Source organism: Lynx rufus, unplaced genomic scaffold (assembly GCF_022079265.1).
Source record: "Lynx rufus isolate CCGP_SWC_20201006 ecotype Redwood Valley unplaced genomic scaffold, mLynRuf1.p SCAF_5, whole genome shotgun sequence".
Taxonomy (NCBI): domain Eukaryota; kingdom Metazoa; phylum Chordata; class Mammalia; order Carnivora; family Felidae; genus Lynx; species Lynx rufus.
In genome coordinates this window covers 155715710-155735060 of record NW_025814867.1, presented here as the reverse complement: position 1 = coordinate 155735060, position 19351 = coordinate 155715710, and the positions used below count along the sequence as shown (strand labels likewise).

Here is a 19351-nt window from a genome sequence, read left to right as displayed (position 1 = left end):
TGCAAAATACAAGTCCTCTTGAGCAGATTTCCCCAGAAAGAGGATCTCCCGGGAGTCAGCAGGTGCCGCGGGCACAGTAGCTGCGGGAGGAGGCGAGCGGGTGACAGGACAGAGCTGTCCCCGGACAGGCAGTCACGTCCGGGAACATCGTTAGTGCCGCCCACATCGGTGAGGCTGCCTGTCGCTTTCGGCACCGGCTGTCTAGCCACGCGAGAGGCCGCAGGACGGCGCGCGTCAGGATCGAGATGCACAGGGGCGGACAGACGGAGAACTCACCAAACGGGGCCCAGCTGCAGTCAGTCTCGTTGTCTGGTGGCTGGTGGCGGGGGGTGTCACTGGCCCTCCGGCTCTGGCTGCTAAATTCGACGTCCCCCTCGTTCAGTGCGGCACAGTACCTGTGGAGCTCACCCTAGGACATCAGCGGACACAGAGAGCGCGCTCAGGCCAGGTTCAGGGGCTCGCGGCATTGGAGCAGTCGCCCCCTCCTCTCGGTCTTCCCAGGGCAACCACGCTCTGGGGCAGCGAGGCCCCCGCCGGGGCGGTCTGTCTGCACGACCCACCGAATGCCTGCGGTGACCGGGGCTGCTCGGGCCTCCGCCGCTCCCAGCCCCGAACTCACACACAGCCAACACGGGCCTGTGACGGTCGGGCGGCGGAGACGACCACGCCGGCACCGCCTGCCGCACTGCGAGCACGGCCTCATCGTGCCAGGTTTACACCCGAGTAAGTGCCCCGCCAAGCCGGAGAGCAAGGCACAGGTCCAAGCAAAGAGGAGGATGAACCTCCCATCAGAAGAAGCCTGACGTGAGGAGCGCAAAGGCCAGACTCGGTCAGTCACTGGAGGACAGAACCCAGCCCCAGGTGGCAGCGGTGACGCTCACTCACCAGCAGGAGGGCCGTGAAGGGGGCGGGGCACGCGGGGCCTGGAGCGGGAGCTGGAAGGGGCCAGACACACCCTAACCTGGGGATCGTTCGAGCTTGTGCATATTTGCCAGGCTAGACGCTTCAGATCTGCGCGCGTTACCGTGTGCAGATCACGTGCCTCAGTAAGACAACAGCACAGCTGGGGCACAGGGCCACCGACCCACCAAGTTGTCCGCGGAGCCAGCACGCGGGCCAGGGGCAGAGGAGTGTAAGGCTCGGGAGCCCTCTGGCTGACAGGTGCAGGGGCCTGAGGAAGTCGCTCCCACCCGCCTCAGTGTGCCCGCCTGCAGACAGGGCTGGCCCCCCTCAGCTGCAGAACTCAGCGGGACCGGTGATGCTGTTCCGGGGCATGGACGCACCAGGGAGGGCCGGAGGAGCGGGCACCGGGGCTGTGTGCAGGGCACAGGGGACGCGGGGTGCTCCTTACAAGAGGACGTCCCCTTCCAGAAAAGGGCCCGTCTTGCTACGGGGGAACCTCCACCTGGCTACCAGTCTGCCTTTCAGCCCCACAGTCCATGTCTCCCCTCCCCAAGCGCCCCTGCCGCCTGCTGTGCATTTGCCGGGTTTTTCTGCTCCCAGGGGCTCAGATGACGTAATCCCCCAGGTGTGAGTGAGGGCAGAGAGGAGGCAACCACAAGGGCAGGGAGTGGCCCTTAGTGGCAGCAGGGCCCCAAGCGGCGTTCTTCACGGAGCCGCAGCGTGAAGGCAGGGGTCTGGGGCTCACGAGGAAAGCTGGCCCCAGAAAGAACAGCGGCCACACGTCCTGCCCACCGCCTCCTTCCCTGGCGCCCATCTCCTCCAGAGCGAGTCACCAAAGAGGCTCCTGCGACCGGCTGCCCTTGCCAGGGCTGTGGTCAGCCTGGGCTGGACGCCTCCTGGTTTTGCACGGACACACGCCACCGAGGCCTGGCAGGGCACATGGGACTCAGCCACTCTGTGGTCCCGTGGCTTGTCGTCAGCACTGGGCGTTCTGCTAGCACTCAAACCTCGCCCTAAAAGTTCTCCGCGGGCTCCGCTTTACAAACTCAGTCGAGTCTTTGCAAGACGGCTTTCCTCTCACCCTCCCGGGGCCGGAGGCCGGCTGCGCTGGCCTGGATCTCGGAGTCCCCCTGGCCTGCACACAGCAGGCGGCCCTTCCCCATTCCCCCGGGTTCATACTTGGCTCCTCCTCTCCCCGCAGAAGTCACCCTTCCCTGGGCCAGACCCCGTGCCTCACCGCCCTCGCTGTCCATCCGTCGCCGAGAGAGCCGCAGGCAGGCCGGGCGCCGACCCGCCTGCCGAGACGGAACGAGGGAGGAGGTGGCCGTGGGCCACGGCTCCAAGCGGGGCTTCCACATCCCCTGGGACCAAGAAAGATGAGGAAGGATCCCCTCTTGTGTCATAAACAAGCAGAAAAGGGTTTCATCTTGGTTGTCCTGTGATGAGGGGGACTCTGAGCGGGGACTCTGGTGCCACGGGGCTGGCCTCCCGCTTCTCCCCTGGACTCTCAGAGGGCACAGCGACTTCGCCAAGGCAGGGCGCCCCCCACTCACTCCAGCCTCCGGCGGCCGCGCTGACCCCTTCCCCAGCCCGCACCCTTCCCATCGGAACCGCGATCTCCACCCTCCTGGCGGCCGAAGGGCTGCAGGAGAGCCAGCAAAGACTTCACACTGGTCCCGAGGATGCTTGTTTCTATCGCCACGTGCTGGCTGTCAGCCACCAGCTTTATTCCCACACCCGGTGTGTGAGGGAAAGTTAAGGATGAATTAGACCAAGAGGATCTGATCAGAAAAACCCTCAGCAGGGGAACGGGTTCATACCCTGGTGTGACAGCGACGGGGGGGCTAGTCCTTGGCCCTTGCCAATTTTTACGCGAATGTTTCCACAGGTAACAAAATTAATGGACGTGTGACACCAGGCGGTCATTAAAAGCCAAGCAATCAGGAGACTATGTGGCCTGGAGGCTCCAGGTACACGACCCTCCAGGTTATTTACCACTGCCCACGTGCCACACGGCAGGACAGCAACAAACTACACAGCAAGTGCCACGGGGATTGGAAGGTGGGGGCGGGGGCGGGAGGGGCTGGTGTCCGCAGGATGGGGGGACACGGCAAGCAGCCACGATAACAGCCACGGAGCCACAAGGCGGGTGGGGGTGGGGAGGGGCAGGCAGGGGTGGGGTGCGGGTGCTCTCTGTCCCGTCTGCAGATGCACCTCCAGCCCTGGCCCCTCCCCCAGTCCCCCTACCAGTGGGCAACAAGAGGGAACCACGCGGGATCAGCGGGCAGCATGGCCTTTCCGAGGCACCGACGTTCTACACGCGCTCACATCCACGCAGACTTAGGCACACATATCTGTACGTGGACGCACATTTACTGAAGACTGTTGTTTAAGCCTCAACTTGAGCCACGAGCCTCATACACTCATTCATCCCAACTGTGGGGGGGGGGCACCTCCTGGGTTCTCAGGTCTGCCCTGAGAGGCTTGCGTGCGAGGCTGCGGACGTACTCAGGTACTCCACGCCCTGCGGGCCCGCGGCACAGAGGCCGAGAGCAGAGACCCTGCGGAATTTGCTGGAGCTGCGCCACCCTGCACGAGGGGACTGGGCTCCCGAGCCCCCAGGCCTGCTGCGAGGACTGTCAAACGATGAACAGGGCACCCTGCCCTGCCACGGGGCTCAGCAGGCGCCCTGACGGATGCAGTACTCACATAGGAGTTGATGGGACACCGCCTCATCAGTAAGCCCCAAGCTCCCGGCGGGGAAGCTGGGAGGGTGCCCCACAATGCTACATCCCTTCCTGGCTGAACGGGTTTCACAAGGGGCCCCTTGTGATAGCGCATCGAATCCAAGTGTCCTGTCCCGCCACGGAGGTCCTGTGGCGGCCGGCGCCCCCTCCTGTGTCCTCGCACGGAGCCTCTGCCCCCTAGGCGGGGCTTGCCGGTGAGAGCCCACCCTCCCTACTCTAGGCGTTTGCCCCCCACCCAAGGTCAATGCTGAACCCCCAGCAGCAACTTCAGCCCCACGGCGCTCACCGGGACCCCTCCAATGGCCTCTTCCATTCTTAGAACTTGCCTTTCCTTGAGCCGTATGTGCGCTTCCCTAACAAGGAAGACAAGGAGTGAGTGGTAGCATTGAAATGTAGTGGCGGGTCCTTGGTATGATTTTAGAGTCCCTGGTTGGGTGCATCACATCCCACCATCTCTTGTCCCCCCGCAGTCATTCAAACTTGGTATATCAAAAACTCCAGTGACATGAAGGGCACGGTAGATTCCTGCTAACTGGGGGTCAAGGACGAACTATAGGATCCCTCGAGTAGATGGATGCTGTTTAACTAACACCCACTGGGCGTTACTGGAGAGCAGGGAACACAAAACTGTCCACAGAACGATGGCCGTGTTCGGCATTTCCTGTTTCGCTGGCCTGAAGGCCTCTGGGCGGGAAGGGAGGAAGCGTGCCTACAAAGGTCAGAATCACAGTGCCCGATCTGCGTCCCTGCCCAGAACCAGAGGGTGAGGGGTCAGGTAATCAAGTTCTGACTAAGCGATCTTTGGCAACAAACAATTTCCTGTTCCTTCTACAACCAAGAGTCAAAAGCCTTGACAGTCTATAGGCAAAAATGATGTCGTTCCTGTGAGGGTAAGAAAATTATCTCGCTCCTTCCCCAGTTTAAACTGGCTATTACGTAGGACTGTCTACTTGAATCTTCTCTTCTTGAAGTCTAGTTAAGTGCCCTGCTGAGCGTCGCCTGGTGCTCACCCCTCACTCAAACAGAAGCTCGTGGCTCTAAGAATAGCGGGGCCACCACGGCCAGGCTCAGGATCGGAGCACAGTGACGGGAGAAGCACCTTGGGGAACGATTTCAGATTAGATGAGTCTGGAGGGAAAAATTCACACAGGACAGAATAAATACTTAACGAAGCTTTAGAAATCTGCAACCGTCGACTAATGCGGCACCTCTGAAGTTACAAACCCTAAAAACACTTCGAAGACGTTCATTTCAGAAAAGAGAAACCAAAGAGGATAACTTGCTCCTAAACCGTCTGTTTCCTCCACTTGTCTCACCACCACCCCCCACCCCCTCCCTCGCTCCCAAACCCGTTCCTAGAGTAACAAGTTCCTTACGGAAATTATAGGCAGGACATGAAACGGGGTGCTTTTTAGGATTTCTTACCTTCACTATGCTGATAGGCTTTCGGGATAAGTGGAAACTGGCATACAGCAAAAATGTCAAAACAAAAATGAAGGCTCTGTACCTGAAACACAGAACAGAGGTGGGGGGTGACGTAAAATGATAGAAGATGCGTTAAGAGTGCACTGTGTTTCCCTTGCCTCCGGAGACATAGCTAGAAAGTGAAGTTACTGCCTGTGCTCTCTTCGGGGATTTTGATGGTTCGGGTCTCATATTTAGTTTTGAGTTTCTTTTCGTGTCTGGCGTAAGAAAGCGGTCCGGTTCCATTCTTCTGCATGTCACTGTCCAGTTTTCCCAGCACCATCGGTTGAAGACACCGTCTTTTTCCCATTGCATATTCTTGCCTCCTTTGTTGAAGATTAATTGACCACACGTTACGATCGTGGATTTATTTCTGGGTTTTCTACTCTGTTCTACTGACCTATGTGTCTATTTTTGTGCCGGTACCGCACTACTTTGATTACTACAGCTCTGTAGTATCTCTTGAAATCTGGGATTATGACGCCTCCAGTTTTTTCAAGAGTGCTTGGGTTATTCGGGGTCTTTTGCGGTTCCATACATATTTTAGGAGTGCTTGCTCTAGGGCTGAGAAAAGTCCTCTTGGTATCTGATAGGGTTTGCGTGGAGTCTATAGATTGCTTTGGGTAGTACAGACGTTTTAACAATGTTTGTTTTTCCAATGCATGAGCGTGGAATGGCTTTCCATTTCTTTGCACCATTTTGACTTTCTTTTGTCAATGTTTCATAGTTTTCAGGATACAGGTGTTTCACCTCTTTGGTTAAGTTTATTCCTCAACATTTTGTTGGTTTTGGTACAACTGTAAACAGATTTGTTTTCCCAATTTCAGTTTCTGCTCCTTCATTATTAGTGTATGGAAATGCACCAGGGGCACCTGGGTGGTTCAGTCGGTTAAGTGTCCAATTCTTGATTTTGGTTCAGGTTGTGATCCCAGGGTCATGGGACGGAGCGCCACGTTGGGCTCTGCGCTGAGTGTGGAGCTTACTTGGGATTCTCTCTCTCTCCCCCCCTCTGCTCTGCCCCCTCCCCACCTCACGCTCTTTCTCTCTCAAACTAAAAATAAATAAAATGCTCTAATTATGCTAAAAAAAAAAAAGAGAGAGAAATGCAACAGTTTTCTGTAAATTGATTTTGTATCCTATGACCTTACTGAGTTCATTTATAAGTTCTAGTAGATTTTTGGTGGAGTCTTTCGGGTTTTCTATATATTCTATCATGTCACCTGTAAATAGCGAGAGTTTTGTTTCTTCCTTACCAACCTGGATGCCTTTTATTTCCTTTTGTTGTTGGGTTACTGAAGCTAGGGCTTCCAGTACTACGTTGAACAACAGTGGTGAGAGCAGACATCCCTGTCTTGTTCCTGACCTTGGGGGAAAAGCTCTGTTTTTCCCTACTGAATATGAGGTTAGCTGTGGGTTTTTCATATATGGTCTTTATGATGTTGAGGTACGTTCCCTTTAGACCTACTCTGTTGAGGGTTTTTATCATGAATGGATGTTATACTTTGTCAAATGCTTTTTGAAAGCATTTTAACATGCTTTGAAATGATCTTATGGTTTTCATACTTCCTCTTATTGATGTAAGGTATCGTGCTGATTGTTTTGCGAACACTGAACTACACCTGCATCCCAGGAATAAATCCCCTTGATCATGGCATATGATTTTTTTGATTTGTTGTTGGATTTGGTTTGATAATATTTTGTTAAGGTCTTTCACATCTATATTCATGAGAGATACTGGCCTGAGGAGATAAAAATCCTTAAAGAGAGGGGTGCCTGGGTGGCTCAGTCAGTTAAGTGTCCAACTTTGGCTCAGGTCATGATCTCATGGTTTGTGCACTTGAGCCCTGTGTTGGGCCTTTATTGGCAGTGTGGAGCCTACTTGGGATTCTAGCTCTCTCCTCTCTCTCTGCCCCTACTCCAGTCCTGTTTTCTCTCTCTCAAAATAAATAAACTTAAAAAAATCCCTGAAGAGAGCATAGACAGTAATTGCTCTAACATCGGTTATAGCAACATCTTTCTAGATGCGTCTCCCAAGGCAAAAGAAATAAAAGCAAAAATAAACTCCTGGGACTACATCAAAATAAAAAGCTTCTGCACAGTAAAGGAAACAATCAAGAAAATGAAAAGGCAACCTACCGAATGGGAGAAGATATTTGCAAATGACATATCTGATAAAGGGTTAGTATCCAAATATATGAAGAACTGTTACAACTCAACACCCCAAAAGTGAATAACTCAATTTAAAAATGGGCAGAAGACATGAACCGACACTTCTCCAAAGAAGGCACCCAGATGGCCAACAGACACATGAAAAGAGGCTCAGCATCACTCATCATCAGGAAAATGCAAATCAAAGCTACCCTGTGATATCCCTTCACACCTGTCAGAATGGCTACAATCAACAACACGAGAAACAACAGGTGTTGGTGAGAATGCGGAGAAAGGGGAACCCGGGTGCACTGTTGGTGGGAACGCAAACTGGTGCAGCCACTCTAGGGAACAGTATGGCGGTTCCTTCCGAAGTTAAAAATAGAACTACCCTATGACCCAGGAATCACAATACTGAGTATTTACCTCCCAAATACAAAAACACGAATTCAGGGGAGTATGTGCACCCCTATGTTTATAGCAGCATCATCTACAGTAGCCAAATTATGGAAACAGCCCAAGTGTCCACCAACTGATGAATGGATAAGGTAGATGTGGTATACATATAAACTGGAATATTACTCAACCATAAAAAAGTGAAATCTTGCCACTCGCTTGCAGTGACGTGAGCGGAACTAGAGAGTATAACGTTAAGTGAAATAAGTCAGTCAGAGAAAGACAAATATTATACGGTTTCACTCACATGTGGAATTTAAGAAACCAAACAAATGAATAAAGGAAAAGGAAAAAGAGAGAGAGTCAAACCAAGAAACAGACTCTTAACTATAGAGGCTGATGGTCACCAGAGGGGAGGTGGGTGGGGGCAAGCGTGAGTAGGTGATGGAGATTAAGGAGGGCACTTATCAGGATGAAAATAAGTAAGTAAATAAATAAATACATACATACTAAAACACTGTAACTGTATTGTATTTTAATGTACTTAATGTGTTTTAATTTTGTGATGTTTTTATTTTATTTTTTGAAAGAGAGGGACAGAGCACGAGCAGAGAAGGGGCAGAGAGAGAGGGAGACATAGAATCTGAAGCAGGCTCAGGCTCCGAGCTGTCAGCACAGAGCCCAACGCGGGGCTCCGACTCACAAACCGCGAGATCATCGGCTGAGCTGAGTCGGACGCTTAACCAACTGAGCCACCGGGCGCCCCTGTACCGGATGCATTTTAAATCGTCTTATGCTGTATATTGTTCATTCAGTCCTATATCGTTATTAATCCTGTATGCAGGATGGCCATAATATTACATTTAAAAAATCTGCCACTTTTAGGGGCGCCTGGGTGGCGCAGTCGGTTAAGCGTCCGACTTCAGCCAGGTCACGATCTCGCGGTCCGTGAGTTCGAGCCCCGCGTCAGGCTCTGGGCTGATGGCTCAGAGCCTGGAGCCTGTTTCCGATTCTGTGTCTCCCTCTCTCTCTGCCCCTCCCCCGTTCATGCTCTGTCTCTCTCTGTCCCAAAAATAAATAAACGTTGAAAAAAAAAATAATAAAATCTGCCACTTTTGTCCAAATCGAAGCTATTTAAATATTCGTTAAAAAAAAATGACTACAAAGAGAAACCTGAGATGCGGACCATGAACAGAGTCCATAAAGTAGACAGAAAGAAACCGTCATCTAGTCTGTAACAGAATTAACTGCAAATTTCTTGTAAGCCTACTATCCTGGGTGTTTCAGATCCTGTTTATTTTTTTACTTTTTTGTTTCTGTGCAACTCGGTAGAAGGACACAAGAAATGCAGGAATATAAATATCTCAGGCACCTCCACGAGAAAGTCAGCGACGCGGACATGCGACGATCAAGGCCGATGACGTAGGAAACCCTGGCCTAAAGCCTTGCTGCTCTTCTCGGCTTATACGGAAAGCAAACCGAGAGTAAGACTGAAATGAATCTGAATCAGAGACTCAAGAAAAGATAGTTGTGTAAGAAGATAAAAGTTTTTCCAGCTTTAGAGTTTGAACCACTTTCTAGAAAAGTATTTCTCAGAGAGGGAGACAGGTGAGCAGGAAGAGTATTCGGCAAGAGATGAGAGCAGGGGCCTCTACCTGCTCTCAGGTAGAGGCAGGCCCCTCGTTTCGGGAGGCGCAGCCCCAAGCCCTGAAGAACCTGCCTGTTTCTGGTCTGAAAAGGCCAGTGGGTTTCCAAAAGAGTGTCCACTTTGGCGGGTAGTGACTTCCAGTGGAGGCACGGGTGACAGAAGGGGGCAAGTCGGGGCTCCACCTCCACAGGGACCCGGACCTGCCCTCACCTGGGCACAGGGCTCCCTTCTCCAGTCTCCACAAGGAGTATGAACACCAGTCTGGGACTGAGTCAGCTCCAGCACCTGCCGGACCAGAGTCTGAGAGAAGCATCTGGAGCCTTCGAGGATGCTATATAACACCGGTTCGCGAGTGTGTTATCAGCCAGGAGAAATCCGAATTTCATCGTCATTCCGCTCAGGAATTTGACAGAGTGGCTTTTGGGTTCACGCTCTCTACTCTCCACCCAGACATAAACGGAATATTCTACTTACAAATACTTGATTTTTGTTAAATACATTAACATGTTTATTCAATAGAGGCAAAAAACCCAGACATAAAGAGCTCCTCGGTTCGTCCAGATAACATCTGAAGAGCCCGGGGGCCCTACCCTACCCTGCATTCCTGGATGGTGCAGTCCGTCCAGGTTATTGGGACTTAGTGGACAACCCGGGCCTCCACCCTCCACCTCGAGGCTGCTGTCCTCCCTCCCTGGGCCTCCAACTTCACTCCCCGGGCCGCTGCCTCCTTCCCTAACTGGCAGTTCTACAGTGGGCACTCACCAGCGCAGGGCCTGGTGGGTGAAGGTCGTTCCCCTGACTGCCCCTCACTGGGGGACGCCCCCTGAGTACAGGGGCCGCAGAGGAGAGCTGTACGTGCTTCCAGACCAATCTGAATTTTCCGTGATGCATCAGCGTCTTTGGGGAGGGGACGTGCCGAGAGGCCGGCAGGGTTCTCTGAGAGAAGCTGTCCCGAAGTCAGGGCGAAGGGTGAACATACACGGCAAACTGGAGTTTTCTTGGAGATGGAAACCGTGTCTCCCAAAAAGGAAAGCCGCATCTTTGATTCAGCCAGTGTCAGGGCCGACGGTCCTTCCTCTCTTTCCTCCTCTTGTTTACGTGGGACTTGGGGAGGGGGAAAGAGCCCGCAGCAGAGGTCGACTTTTCCCCTTTCAGAAGGCCTGGCCACAGCAGCCACGTCACTACGCCTGTCCTGGAGAGGGAGCAGACGCTCGACTTCCTCGGGGTTACCCGGGGTTATGGGACCCAAGTCCTACGCGGCCCTCCTGATTCCTTTTCCCTCTTTGTAGTTCTACCCTCCTTTTTCTGTCTTTATCGTTTACGAAACAAGATTGTGGATGGTTATTTGTTCTATTATCCACTTTGTACTGGGTTGAATAATGTCTCCCCCCCAGCCCTCCCTCCTCCCAATTCAAGTCCATCCAGAAACCTCAGAATGTGACCTTATTTGGAAATAGAGTCCTGGGGCTGTAATTAGTTGAGGTCATACTTAGCTCATGTGCGACCTCAAATCAAATGAGATCCTAAATCCAATGACTGCTATCTTTATAAAAGGCCGTGTGAAGACACAGGGACAGGCAGGGCAGAGGGCCACGTGACCGCAGAGGCACAGCCAAGCCAAGGACTGCCAGCAACCACAGAAGCCAGGAGAGGCAGGAGGGGGCCTTCCCTCCACCCTGCGGACCAGCCGACACCTGGATCTCTCACTTCCAGCCTCCAGGACGGTGGGAGGAGATTTCTGCTGTCAGGAGCCCTACAGTTTGTGGTCCTTTGTTACAGCAGCCTTGGGAAACGGACACCATCCCATGCTTTTATTTTTGTGTTGTGTTACACACAGGCTCGTGGCCATTAAACAGGAACCCTTACAAATGAGCTGCCTGACACTTTCGTTCCTGGCTGTTCCGCCTGCTTTTCGTAGGGACGTCTGACGGTGGCCTCGTCCGCGTCTATCGGTACCACGAGAACAGCGTGCGGGTTAACACCGCGTCTCTAGCAAAAACAGAGCACGTCTCGGCAGCGACAGCCCAGGACAGGTGTGCACTTCCAGAGTCTGCTTGGACACGTTCTTGAATATCGCAGGTGTCCCCAGATGGATAGCAGCCTGCTGCCACCTGAGAGATTCGGGGCAGAGTATCCGTTTCCTCCTCGGAGTGTTATCGCTCTGAGTTGTATGCAACTAATGACGCATACTTTAGACGAGGGTAACGGAGCAATACGATTTGGCACAGACACCAGTCCACAGGCTTCATCTGGAAACAGTGAAACCGCGCCTAGCCGTGACGGGAGTCCTTTTCAGAGCATCCTAAAGCAGAGACAGGATGTCGGTGTGGTGTTAGCAGTGGCCACTTGGCTAAGGGGCTGTCTGCCCCTGTCTGTCCCTCAGGGAAAGCCACACCTTTTCTAAGCAATTAACGGAGGAACCGTGGGGACATACGTGGAGACCACACGGCCGCCCTGTCCCTCCCACCTCCTCAACAACGTGTGTGCCATCGCGGGCCCGGCTGCTCTACTTAGCGGCTGGCATTCCACTTGGGGAGGGGCTTCCCTTCTCCTGTTTGTGCATTCACTTACTCATTAGATTCTTAGTGTATCCAATGGGCTACCATCCATTCCTAGCATCATTTATTTTCATTTTTTTTTTTTTTTGGAGAGGGAACTTGGGCACGTGCGCATGAGCACGGGAGAGGGGTGGGGGGGAGAGAGAGAAAGAGAGAGAGACTGATGGATTCTTAAGCAGGCTCCATGCTGACGGACGGTGGACTAGCTGCATTTCAAGAGTACTTCTGCCCGAGGTTCACTCTACTCAAGACCCTCAAGACTGAATGTCCCGGGGGCTCCGGGGGCGCTCAGGCGGGTGAGCGTCCGACTTCGGCTCAGGTCACGATCTCACGGTCAGTGGGCTCAAGCCCCGTGTCGGGCTCTGTGCTGACAGCTCGGAGCCTGGAGCCTGGTCCGGATTCTGTGTCTCCCTCTCTCTCTGCCCCTCCCCCGCTCACGCTCTGTCTCTCAAAACTAAACATTTAAAAAAAAAAAAGTAAAAAACAAAAAAGACTGAACGTCCCAGGAGAGACCAAGAGCCCATCCTGGGTCCTACCCTGCCTCCCGGGGGACGTGGGCTGTGTGAGAACCGCCACGGGAACAGAGCCTCAAGGGCCTCCGCTGGCCACCATAACGGACCCGAAAGCATGAGACTTACCCACCTGCTGAGACAGGGAAACTAAAGGGACCCCATAAAAAACTGCTCTTTTCTGTCTTTTTCCTGTTTCTAGTTTTTTGCTAAGGCCTACACCCCCGCCTTACACACCTGTTACAGAACAGGTAACATATGTCCTCCTTGTCAAGGTCAAGGAGTTAATGACTTCTTTGGAGTCTTCTTGGAGCACAAGAGATGACATCTAAGGAGTGACGGGGCAGGTCCTCATCAAAGGCATGAATGTTTTTCCAAGACTACGGACTCACCAAGACCCCTGGCCCCAGGGCATCAGTGACTGGTGGACGACACCTAAGCACTCGTCTGGGTCTTTGTTCCCGGATTTTGAGAAGACATAGGCACTAGACCACCATCAATAAAAACCCCAGGCCCCAAGCAAACAGGAGACTCCCTCTTCTTTCCTCTCCGAGTCTCCCAAATGCTCTGTCTGTATCCACACTCTCTCCGTATCTTTAATAAACTCTGTTTATTACTTCCTCTCGGCTCACGTTTCATTTCTATCCCGTGTGAAACCCACAGCCCTTCTTGGCTGGTCCTGTGGGCCCCCCTCTGGGTCCAGGGACCCACCCAGCCTGCGCCACTCCCACAACTGCACATGAAGGAGGGAAGTCAGGTCCCCAAAGGACATCAAGGTGCTGTTAGGAAGGGCAATGCGTGCTGGGAGAAAAACATAAAGCCCTTCGGAGGAATCTTAAAGTCAGCTCTCTCCTTTTACAGGGAAGGAAGCTGGGTCCAGAAAGGTTCAATAACTTTTGAAGGTCAAAGAGCAAGTCTGAGGCAGAGATGGAAGTGATATTCCATATCCTTGCTACCCCAAGTGCTGTCTACGGACTCCGCATCCCCTGGGAGATGCAGATTCCCTGGCCCCACTCCAGACCTCCCAAGTCAGCAACGCATTTTAACAAGTTCTCAGGGTGATTTACAAGTGCACTAAAGTGTGAGAAGCTCTGTTCTGCCCCTGCCTCAACCTGAAAAAAGAAAAAGAATTTGTGACATTCAGGGGTTCTTCCAAGTTCTTTGTGATATCCTTGTAATTTTCCTCTGGGAGTTTAAACATTGTACCAAAAGAGAGTTACAAAACAGACAAAGAAACGGAAGAGAAGCACCCAGGAGATGAAAGGTAAGTGTGTAAAGGCTTGTGGCCAGGTTACTGGTAGACATGAAATGAGCTGACACGGGAACCACTCTGGAAAGGAGGCAAATGTCTGCGGTCACACCGGAGACCCCGTGGGTGCCCACCAACCAGCAGGGGCCTGAGAAGCAGGGAAGAGTGTGATGCCACCAGTGGGCTGTCGTGGCAGAGAAGAAGGGTCCAGAATACACCACTATGGCATAAGAACTATTTTGAATAGAAGGCATTTGAGTTCCCGAAATCTCTTACCCGCCCGAAAGCACAGCCACCTAGAACAACTCAAGTGTCACAAAACCCTCCCTGGGCACAACCAGGGGAGACGACCCTTCTTACTGGAAATGAGAAGTAGCCACAGCACTATCATATCTCTCACCTAGTCCCTAAGGGCCCATTTCACCCTTTCCAGAACATCGTTGGTTTTCCCACACGTCTTCTCCTCCTCCTCTTCCCTTATTAAGATGGCAAATAAGCCCTTTTGAGTCACATCCTTCTGCAACCTCCCATACATATGTGATCACATTTGTCTTTTGTGGTTTAATTCGCATGCCCCCAAAGAAAGAACCTAAGAGGGTATGGGCAATCTTGTTCCTTCCCAATAGAGATCAGCAGGGAAGAGAAGCCTTTGAGAGGGCGGGCCAGACGATGCAGAGCCTGACTCTAGGCTGCCCTCACCCTCTTCTTCCTCCAAGGAGCCCGGGGTTCCTGAACCCGCCATGAGAAGGACATGCCAGGAGAGGTTGCTCTCAGAACAGAAAGTGGTGTTCGGGTCTGCATCTAACTTGTTTACGTCTCTTTTTCTCCCAGCAAGTTCTGCCCCAGCTAAGCCACTCGCTGAGTTTGGAGTTAATGTACTCATTTCACCCGCAGCCCTTTTGTTTTTATTTCACTCCTGCCGGGAGCCAGTGGCCATTTTTCTGTGCAGACCGCGGTCATTACGGAAACTACCGAAGACCGTGAAGGGGTCCGAACACTGTCACCACCAGAAGCGAAGATGGAAGACGGTTTGGCAACAATCCTGGTCACGTCTGCACCACCGACAGGCCAAAGGTCGCAGGGAGGCCGGTCGCCCACGGGACTTCCTAATGCCACCGGCCGTGCGGTGTCACCGGCACAGGGCAGCGGGCCCGGCTGGTGCCAGCACTTACCACTGGTCCCGGGAGAAGGAGACGATGAAGCGGATGCCGGCAGGGAGGGGAGCCATTTACGCCGCACTGACCACGCAGCTCCGGTCACAAGGCAGGATGCTTCCTCCACAGGCTCCTGACCCCGGCTCCAAGGATTTCCCTCTGGCCGCTGCGGCTCACGCGGACTGGAAAGTGCGTCGAGGCGTCCTGCTGGTTCTCGCTGGCCCTCTTCGTCCGGCAGAGGCTCGGCTCTCTACAAGGAGGACGAGGAATGGAAAAGTCGGCTGTTGTGACCAGTGCACGCCGGTGGGGTCCCCGGCTGAAGGAACACCCTGGACGGCTGCCGGCCAGCCCGCGGCAAAGCTGGACGTCCAGCACGACGGGGAACTCCCGCCGTGAGCGCTACAAGGCGGACACAGAGCGTCCGCCCTCGGGGACGGCTTGTTCAAAGATCACAGGAATGAGTTTCACCCGATGTTCTGATGAAGCCGCAGGCAACCCAGGGCTCGCCTCCACGCGGGAGACGTCTACAGATCAACCCCTTGGCTCTTAACCACGGTACTCCTCAGAGCTAATATTAGCCTTCACAGGAAGCCCGGTTGTGCCCGGTGCCTACACCACGTGCTCAATTACCAGGGCACGCAGGACCCCGGACACGCTCGATCCCGCCCACCCCCGCTAACAGAGAGGAACGCAGGCCTCGACAAGATGGCACATCAGCAAACCGATCGCTGAACTGTGGCCGCGCAACTCAGTGGAAACACACCGAATGCCACGGGAAGGAACTCGACCGCGCATCTGCCTCTCCGTTCCTCATCTCCTGTGGTCACCTCAGAGACCCCCAGCACCCCAGGGAGATCTGTCCCCCGTCCCAAAGCCAACCTCATGACTTGTGTTATTTTCCAGTCTATCCGCTATGCTCGGCAACAAGGAGTCTTTTGGACCAACGCATTAAATAACACGGTACACGGTGCATTGTAGGACCCTGGCCAAAAATTCACCGGCTTATATACTTTTTCAAAGAAAGCTACTTTGAGTAAACATTAATCTCAATCTAAAGCAGCTGAAATTTATTTAACGTCTTCAAGCAGCTTCCTTGGGATAACAAACAAGCAAAGCAAACAGGAGAGTCGGAGCACTGCAACTAAGTTCCTAAGTGCCTGGGCGTCTCCTCCTCTTTCATTCCAGCCCTCCCTTCTCCCTTCTTCCTCCGCACACCTTCTTCAAGGATCTCCCTGCATGACGGTAGAGAAAAATTCAAAATCCTTGCTGAGTTTTCATCCCAGAAGCCCCGACCCTGAACCCTCCACCCAGGGAGGCAGTGGAGAGGTGAGTCTGCTCCAGCCAGAACTGTGCCTTAACTTCCGCCAGCCTGCTGCACCACCCCCCCTTGGGCTGGGTGACCCTGGGCACACTGCTTAAACTGTCTGCTCCCTTGCGGTCCCTGCCTAAAAGATAGGGATGATGGCACCTACATTTTAGGGTTGTTATGAAGAGGACAGGAGATTGTCCGTGGAAAACCCTTCACACAGGGCCTGGTGTGGAAGATGCTTGGTAAATAGCAGCTAGTGTTCTTGTGAATACGGATGAGGGAGGCCCAGGACTGCCGGGCCCCCGCTCCCATGACTGAGGTTTAGAACTTCACACGCAGCAAGGGCTCAAGAGATGTGTGAAATGAATCTCCACAAATGCTTCAAAAATATTTTGCTCAAAATCTAGATTTACAAAATATTTTACTAAAACTCTGCTCAAGATGAGTGGGCCCCTGCTTGAGCCTAAATCTATTTTGAGAAACAATCTTGCGACAATGACCTCGTAGTGAACGATTTGATTTCAACTTCACAGTGCCTGAAAACGGATGGTCAGAGTCCAGTTTCTTCCTCTGTCCAAACACTGCTTCTCTAGGCACGGCTTATCTAGGAATATTCTATTGTCATCTGAATCAATCAATTAACCAACCAACCTCAATTCTGGTAAAACCTGTAATTTCAAAAAAAAAATTAAAAAATCCAAAAGGCACTGGAAAACAGCAGGGGAAGAAAACGTCAATCTCTTTTTAAAACAACAGCGGATTTTTCTCCTGTACAGTGGGTCAAAGCCAAGTGCTATAATTCTCATAGCAAGTGCAGTTAAGCTGCATAAAGGTAGTGATTTTACACGCGAGATGTTAAGAGCTCAACTTAATGAGGCTCCTTCCTCCAGAGCCCGGGCGGTGCCCACTGAGAAGCATTCCACGGAGAGCCGGCCGAGCCCTCTGAGGTTCACGGCGAGGACTCCTGTAACCACCGTGAGGCATGGCGTTCCCTTCTACGGAGGACAACAGGGACAGATGGCTCGCCTGGGCTGGACACTGGGCAAATTCAGGTCCAGATCCTCTCAGCCCCGTCCTCCCTCCCACCTCGCTTCCTCCAGGCTGTCCTGTCCCCTCCAGAGAGCACAGAAGAACGAGGCAAAGCACCTGCTTGACATCCTGTGTTTGGCATGCAGCCCAATCACGTAAAAAGGAGACAGACTTTTCCCCCCAGTCGTTCTTTCCAGGCGCCCCTGGAACTCAACATTCGGGAGAGAAGTCAGAATGTCCAGTGTCATTCTATCACCAAAGACAGCAGCTTCAGGACCCCCCACCAACTCTGTTAAAATCCGCCACAGGCACGTTTTTACACCCACCTTCTGGAAGAGCCCAACCCAGCCAGCTAGGAGAGGAATGACCCCAGGGAGACCTGCGTTCCCCAGGGCGGCCTCAGACCCTCCACTGGTGGCCCGGCAGTGGCTCCGTGTGCTCTTCCAAGCAAAAATAAGGAGACTGAAAGGAGGTAATGGCAAGAGTAAGGCGGAAAGGGTCTTTCCAGAACTGAGTGCTGCTCTAAAGGATCTACACAACCCTGAGCACATTTTAAATGGCCTACTTAAAGACAAAGTTTTAAAAGTGGGCCTCATTTTAAGACAAACATGGATGGCAAGTGCATGCCCCTCCCCCCAAAAAGTTTTTCTTTTTTCTTGAGAGAGAGAGAGAGAGAGAGAGAGAGAGAGAGAGAAGGAGGGGAGGAGGGGAGGAGAGAGAACGAATACAGCTTCCTTCCCAGAGAAAATACTTCCTGCGGTTGGTACTTTAAAGGCTCTATTCCATATTAAAGATTAATGACAATGGCCACTGTGTGTTTCCCGGGGTCTAAACACAAAAAAGGACTCCTCTACCTGTACCACTGTCCTTGCCTCCACCCGCAGACAGAACCTCAAAGGTGGTGCACAAAACACAAGCTGCAGGTGCCGGTTCAAGACTCCATGGTGAGACACTGAAGGTCTGGGGCCTTGACCCACAAGGACACCAGCGAAGGGGCCTGGGAGGAAATCTAACACAGTCACCAACTCAAACAACTTGACAGGATTTCAGATCCGAGGCAGGCAGCACGTTCCCGGCAGCGAGCTCAGGGAAGCCGGAGGAGAGGCAGGCGTTACAATTCATTCCCCTTTTAGAAAGAAATTCCGACCTGGGGGCCGAGGGCTGGGGCTTTCCAGGGTGCTCCGTTCAAATGCAAATCCGGGCGGTCCGCCGCGGTCGCCGGGTCACCGGGATGGGCCGCGTGGCTGCTGGGGCAGGGAGGGCCGGAAGGTGGGAGAAAGAGGAAAAAAGAGCCCGATGGGTGGGGGTCGGCAGGTGGGGGACGTCCCGGCGCTCCCCTCTCGATCCACAAGGTCGCTGTCACTCGCGTCGGCCGGGAGGCTCACGAGCCCGGGAACCAGCCGCGCCGCACGCAAACCGCCCAGAGGCCCAGGGCGCCGGCGCCCCGAGCCTCCGGGACGGCTGTTCCGCCGGCTCCTCCCCGGCGGCCGGTCCCGGGGGAGGCGGACTCGGCGGCACGCCCACGTCCCCGGCGCGCCGCGGACAATGCGCGGGGCTCCTCCCGCGGCGGCCCCGGTCCCCCAATGCCAGCGCGGCCGGGGCGGGGTGGGGAGGAGGGGACCCGCAGGACCGCTCGGCCCGCCCCTGCCCCCACTTGCCCGGGGTCCCCGCGCCGCTCGGGTCCCTCCGGACGCACGGAAGGAGTCGAGACTCCCGGGCCCAGGCCAAGGCCAAGCACAAAGGCCGGCGGGGCGGGGGGCAGCCGGCGCGCCGGGACCGGCCCCGCCGCGGCAGGTGCCGCGCCGCCGCCAAGCCCGAGGACGCCCACCCCGCGCCGCTCTCCCCGCCCAGCCCCTACCCCTGTCCCCGAGCCTCACCTGCGCCGTAGCCCGACCCGGCCGCCGCGGGCGCTTCCTGCTCGCGACTTCCTGGGGCGGCGCGCGGAGGCCCCGCCGGCCCCGCCGCCCCTTTCACTTTCCTGCGGGCCGTGGGGCGCCGGGGCCCGGGCGGCGGCGGGCGGCGCGGCCCTCCCTCTCCGGCTCGTCCCCCTCCTCCGATCCTCCCCTCCCTCCCGCGATCCACGCCTCAGCCCCGGCCCCGGGGCGCGTCCAGGGTCCCAAACAGCCCCGGGGGCGCCCCCACGCGAGCGGCGCTGCCGGCCCGCCGGCTGCTGGGGCCCCCAGGCCATCCCCCCGGGCGGTATTTCGGCGGCCGTCCTGTGTCCTTGCACCTGCCGG

At 54.3% G+C, this 19351-nt stretch overlaps 2 protein-coding genes and 1 long non-coding RNA gene across 6 annotated transcripts in view; 2 read left to right on the top strand and 1 right to left on the bottom strand.

Annotated features, from left to right (window-relative positions):
• SLC37A1 (solute carrier family 37 member 1) overlaps nucleotides 1-19125 on the bottom strand; it is a 60745-nt gene extending 41620 nt beyond the window's left edge. The window contains exons 1-5 of one of the 4 annotated variants that reach the window (XM_047098855.1): nucleotides 18992-19125; nucleotides 18262-18361; nucleotides 14795-15026; nucleotides 5076-5157; nucleotides 277-409 (exon numbers count right to left, since the gene is read on the bottom strand). In XM_047098855.1, the coding sequence (XP_046954811.1) occupies nucleotides 277-409; nucleotides 5076-5157; nucleotides 14795-14850 (271 nt within the window). In that variant the 5' untranslated portion in view covers nucleotides 14851-15026; nucleotides 18262-18361; nucleotides 18992-19125. Of the gene's footprint in view, nucleotides 1-276; nucleotides 410-5075; nucleotides 5158-14794; nucleotides 15027-17968; nucleotides 18566-18991 lie in introns of those variants that run through there. The other 3 variants (XM_047098856.1, XM_047098854.1, XM_047098857.1) reach the window with 3 other exon arrangements.
• Nucleotides 3070-11562, top strand: LOC124526112 (uncharacterized). Its single transcript, XR_006965617.1, has 2 exons — nucleotides 3070-3844; nucleotides 8991-11562. It is a non-coding gene; the product is annotated as an uncharacterized LOC124526112 (long non-coding RNA).
• Nucleotides 15045-19002, top strand: LOC124527328 (cuticle collagen 13-like). Its single transcript, XM_047100496.1, has 2 exons — nucleotides 15045-15267; nucleotides 18467-19002. Exons 1-2 carry the CDS (start codon nucleotides 15045-15047, stop codon nucleotides 19000-19002), a joined length of 759 nt encoding a protein of 252 aa, XP_046956452.1.
• Nucleotides 19126-19351: the final 226 nt, after the last annotated feature.

Coding starts and splice junctions, on each gene's coding strand:
- LOC124527328 (XM_047100496.1), top strand. CDS start 15,045: ATGGAAAAGTCGGCTGTTGTGACCAGTGCACGCCGGTGGGGTCCCCGG. Junction 15,268..18,466: donor ATGTTCTGATGAAGCCGCAG/GCAACCCAGGGC, acceptor TCGATCCACAAG/GTCGCTGTCACTCGCGTCGG.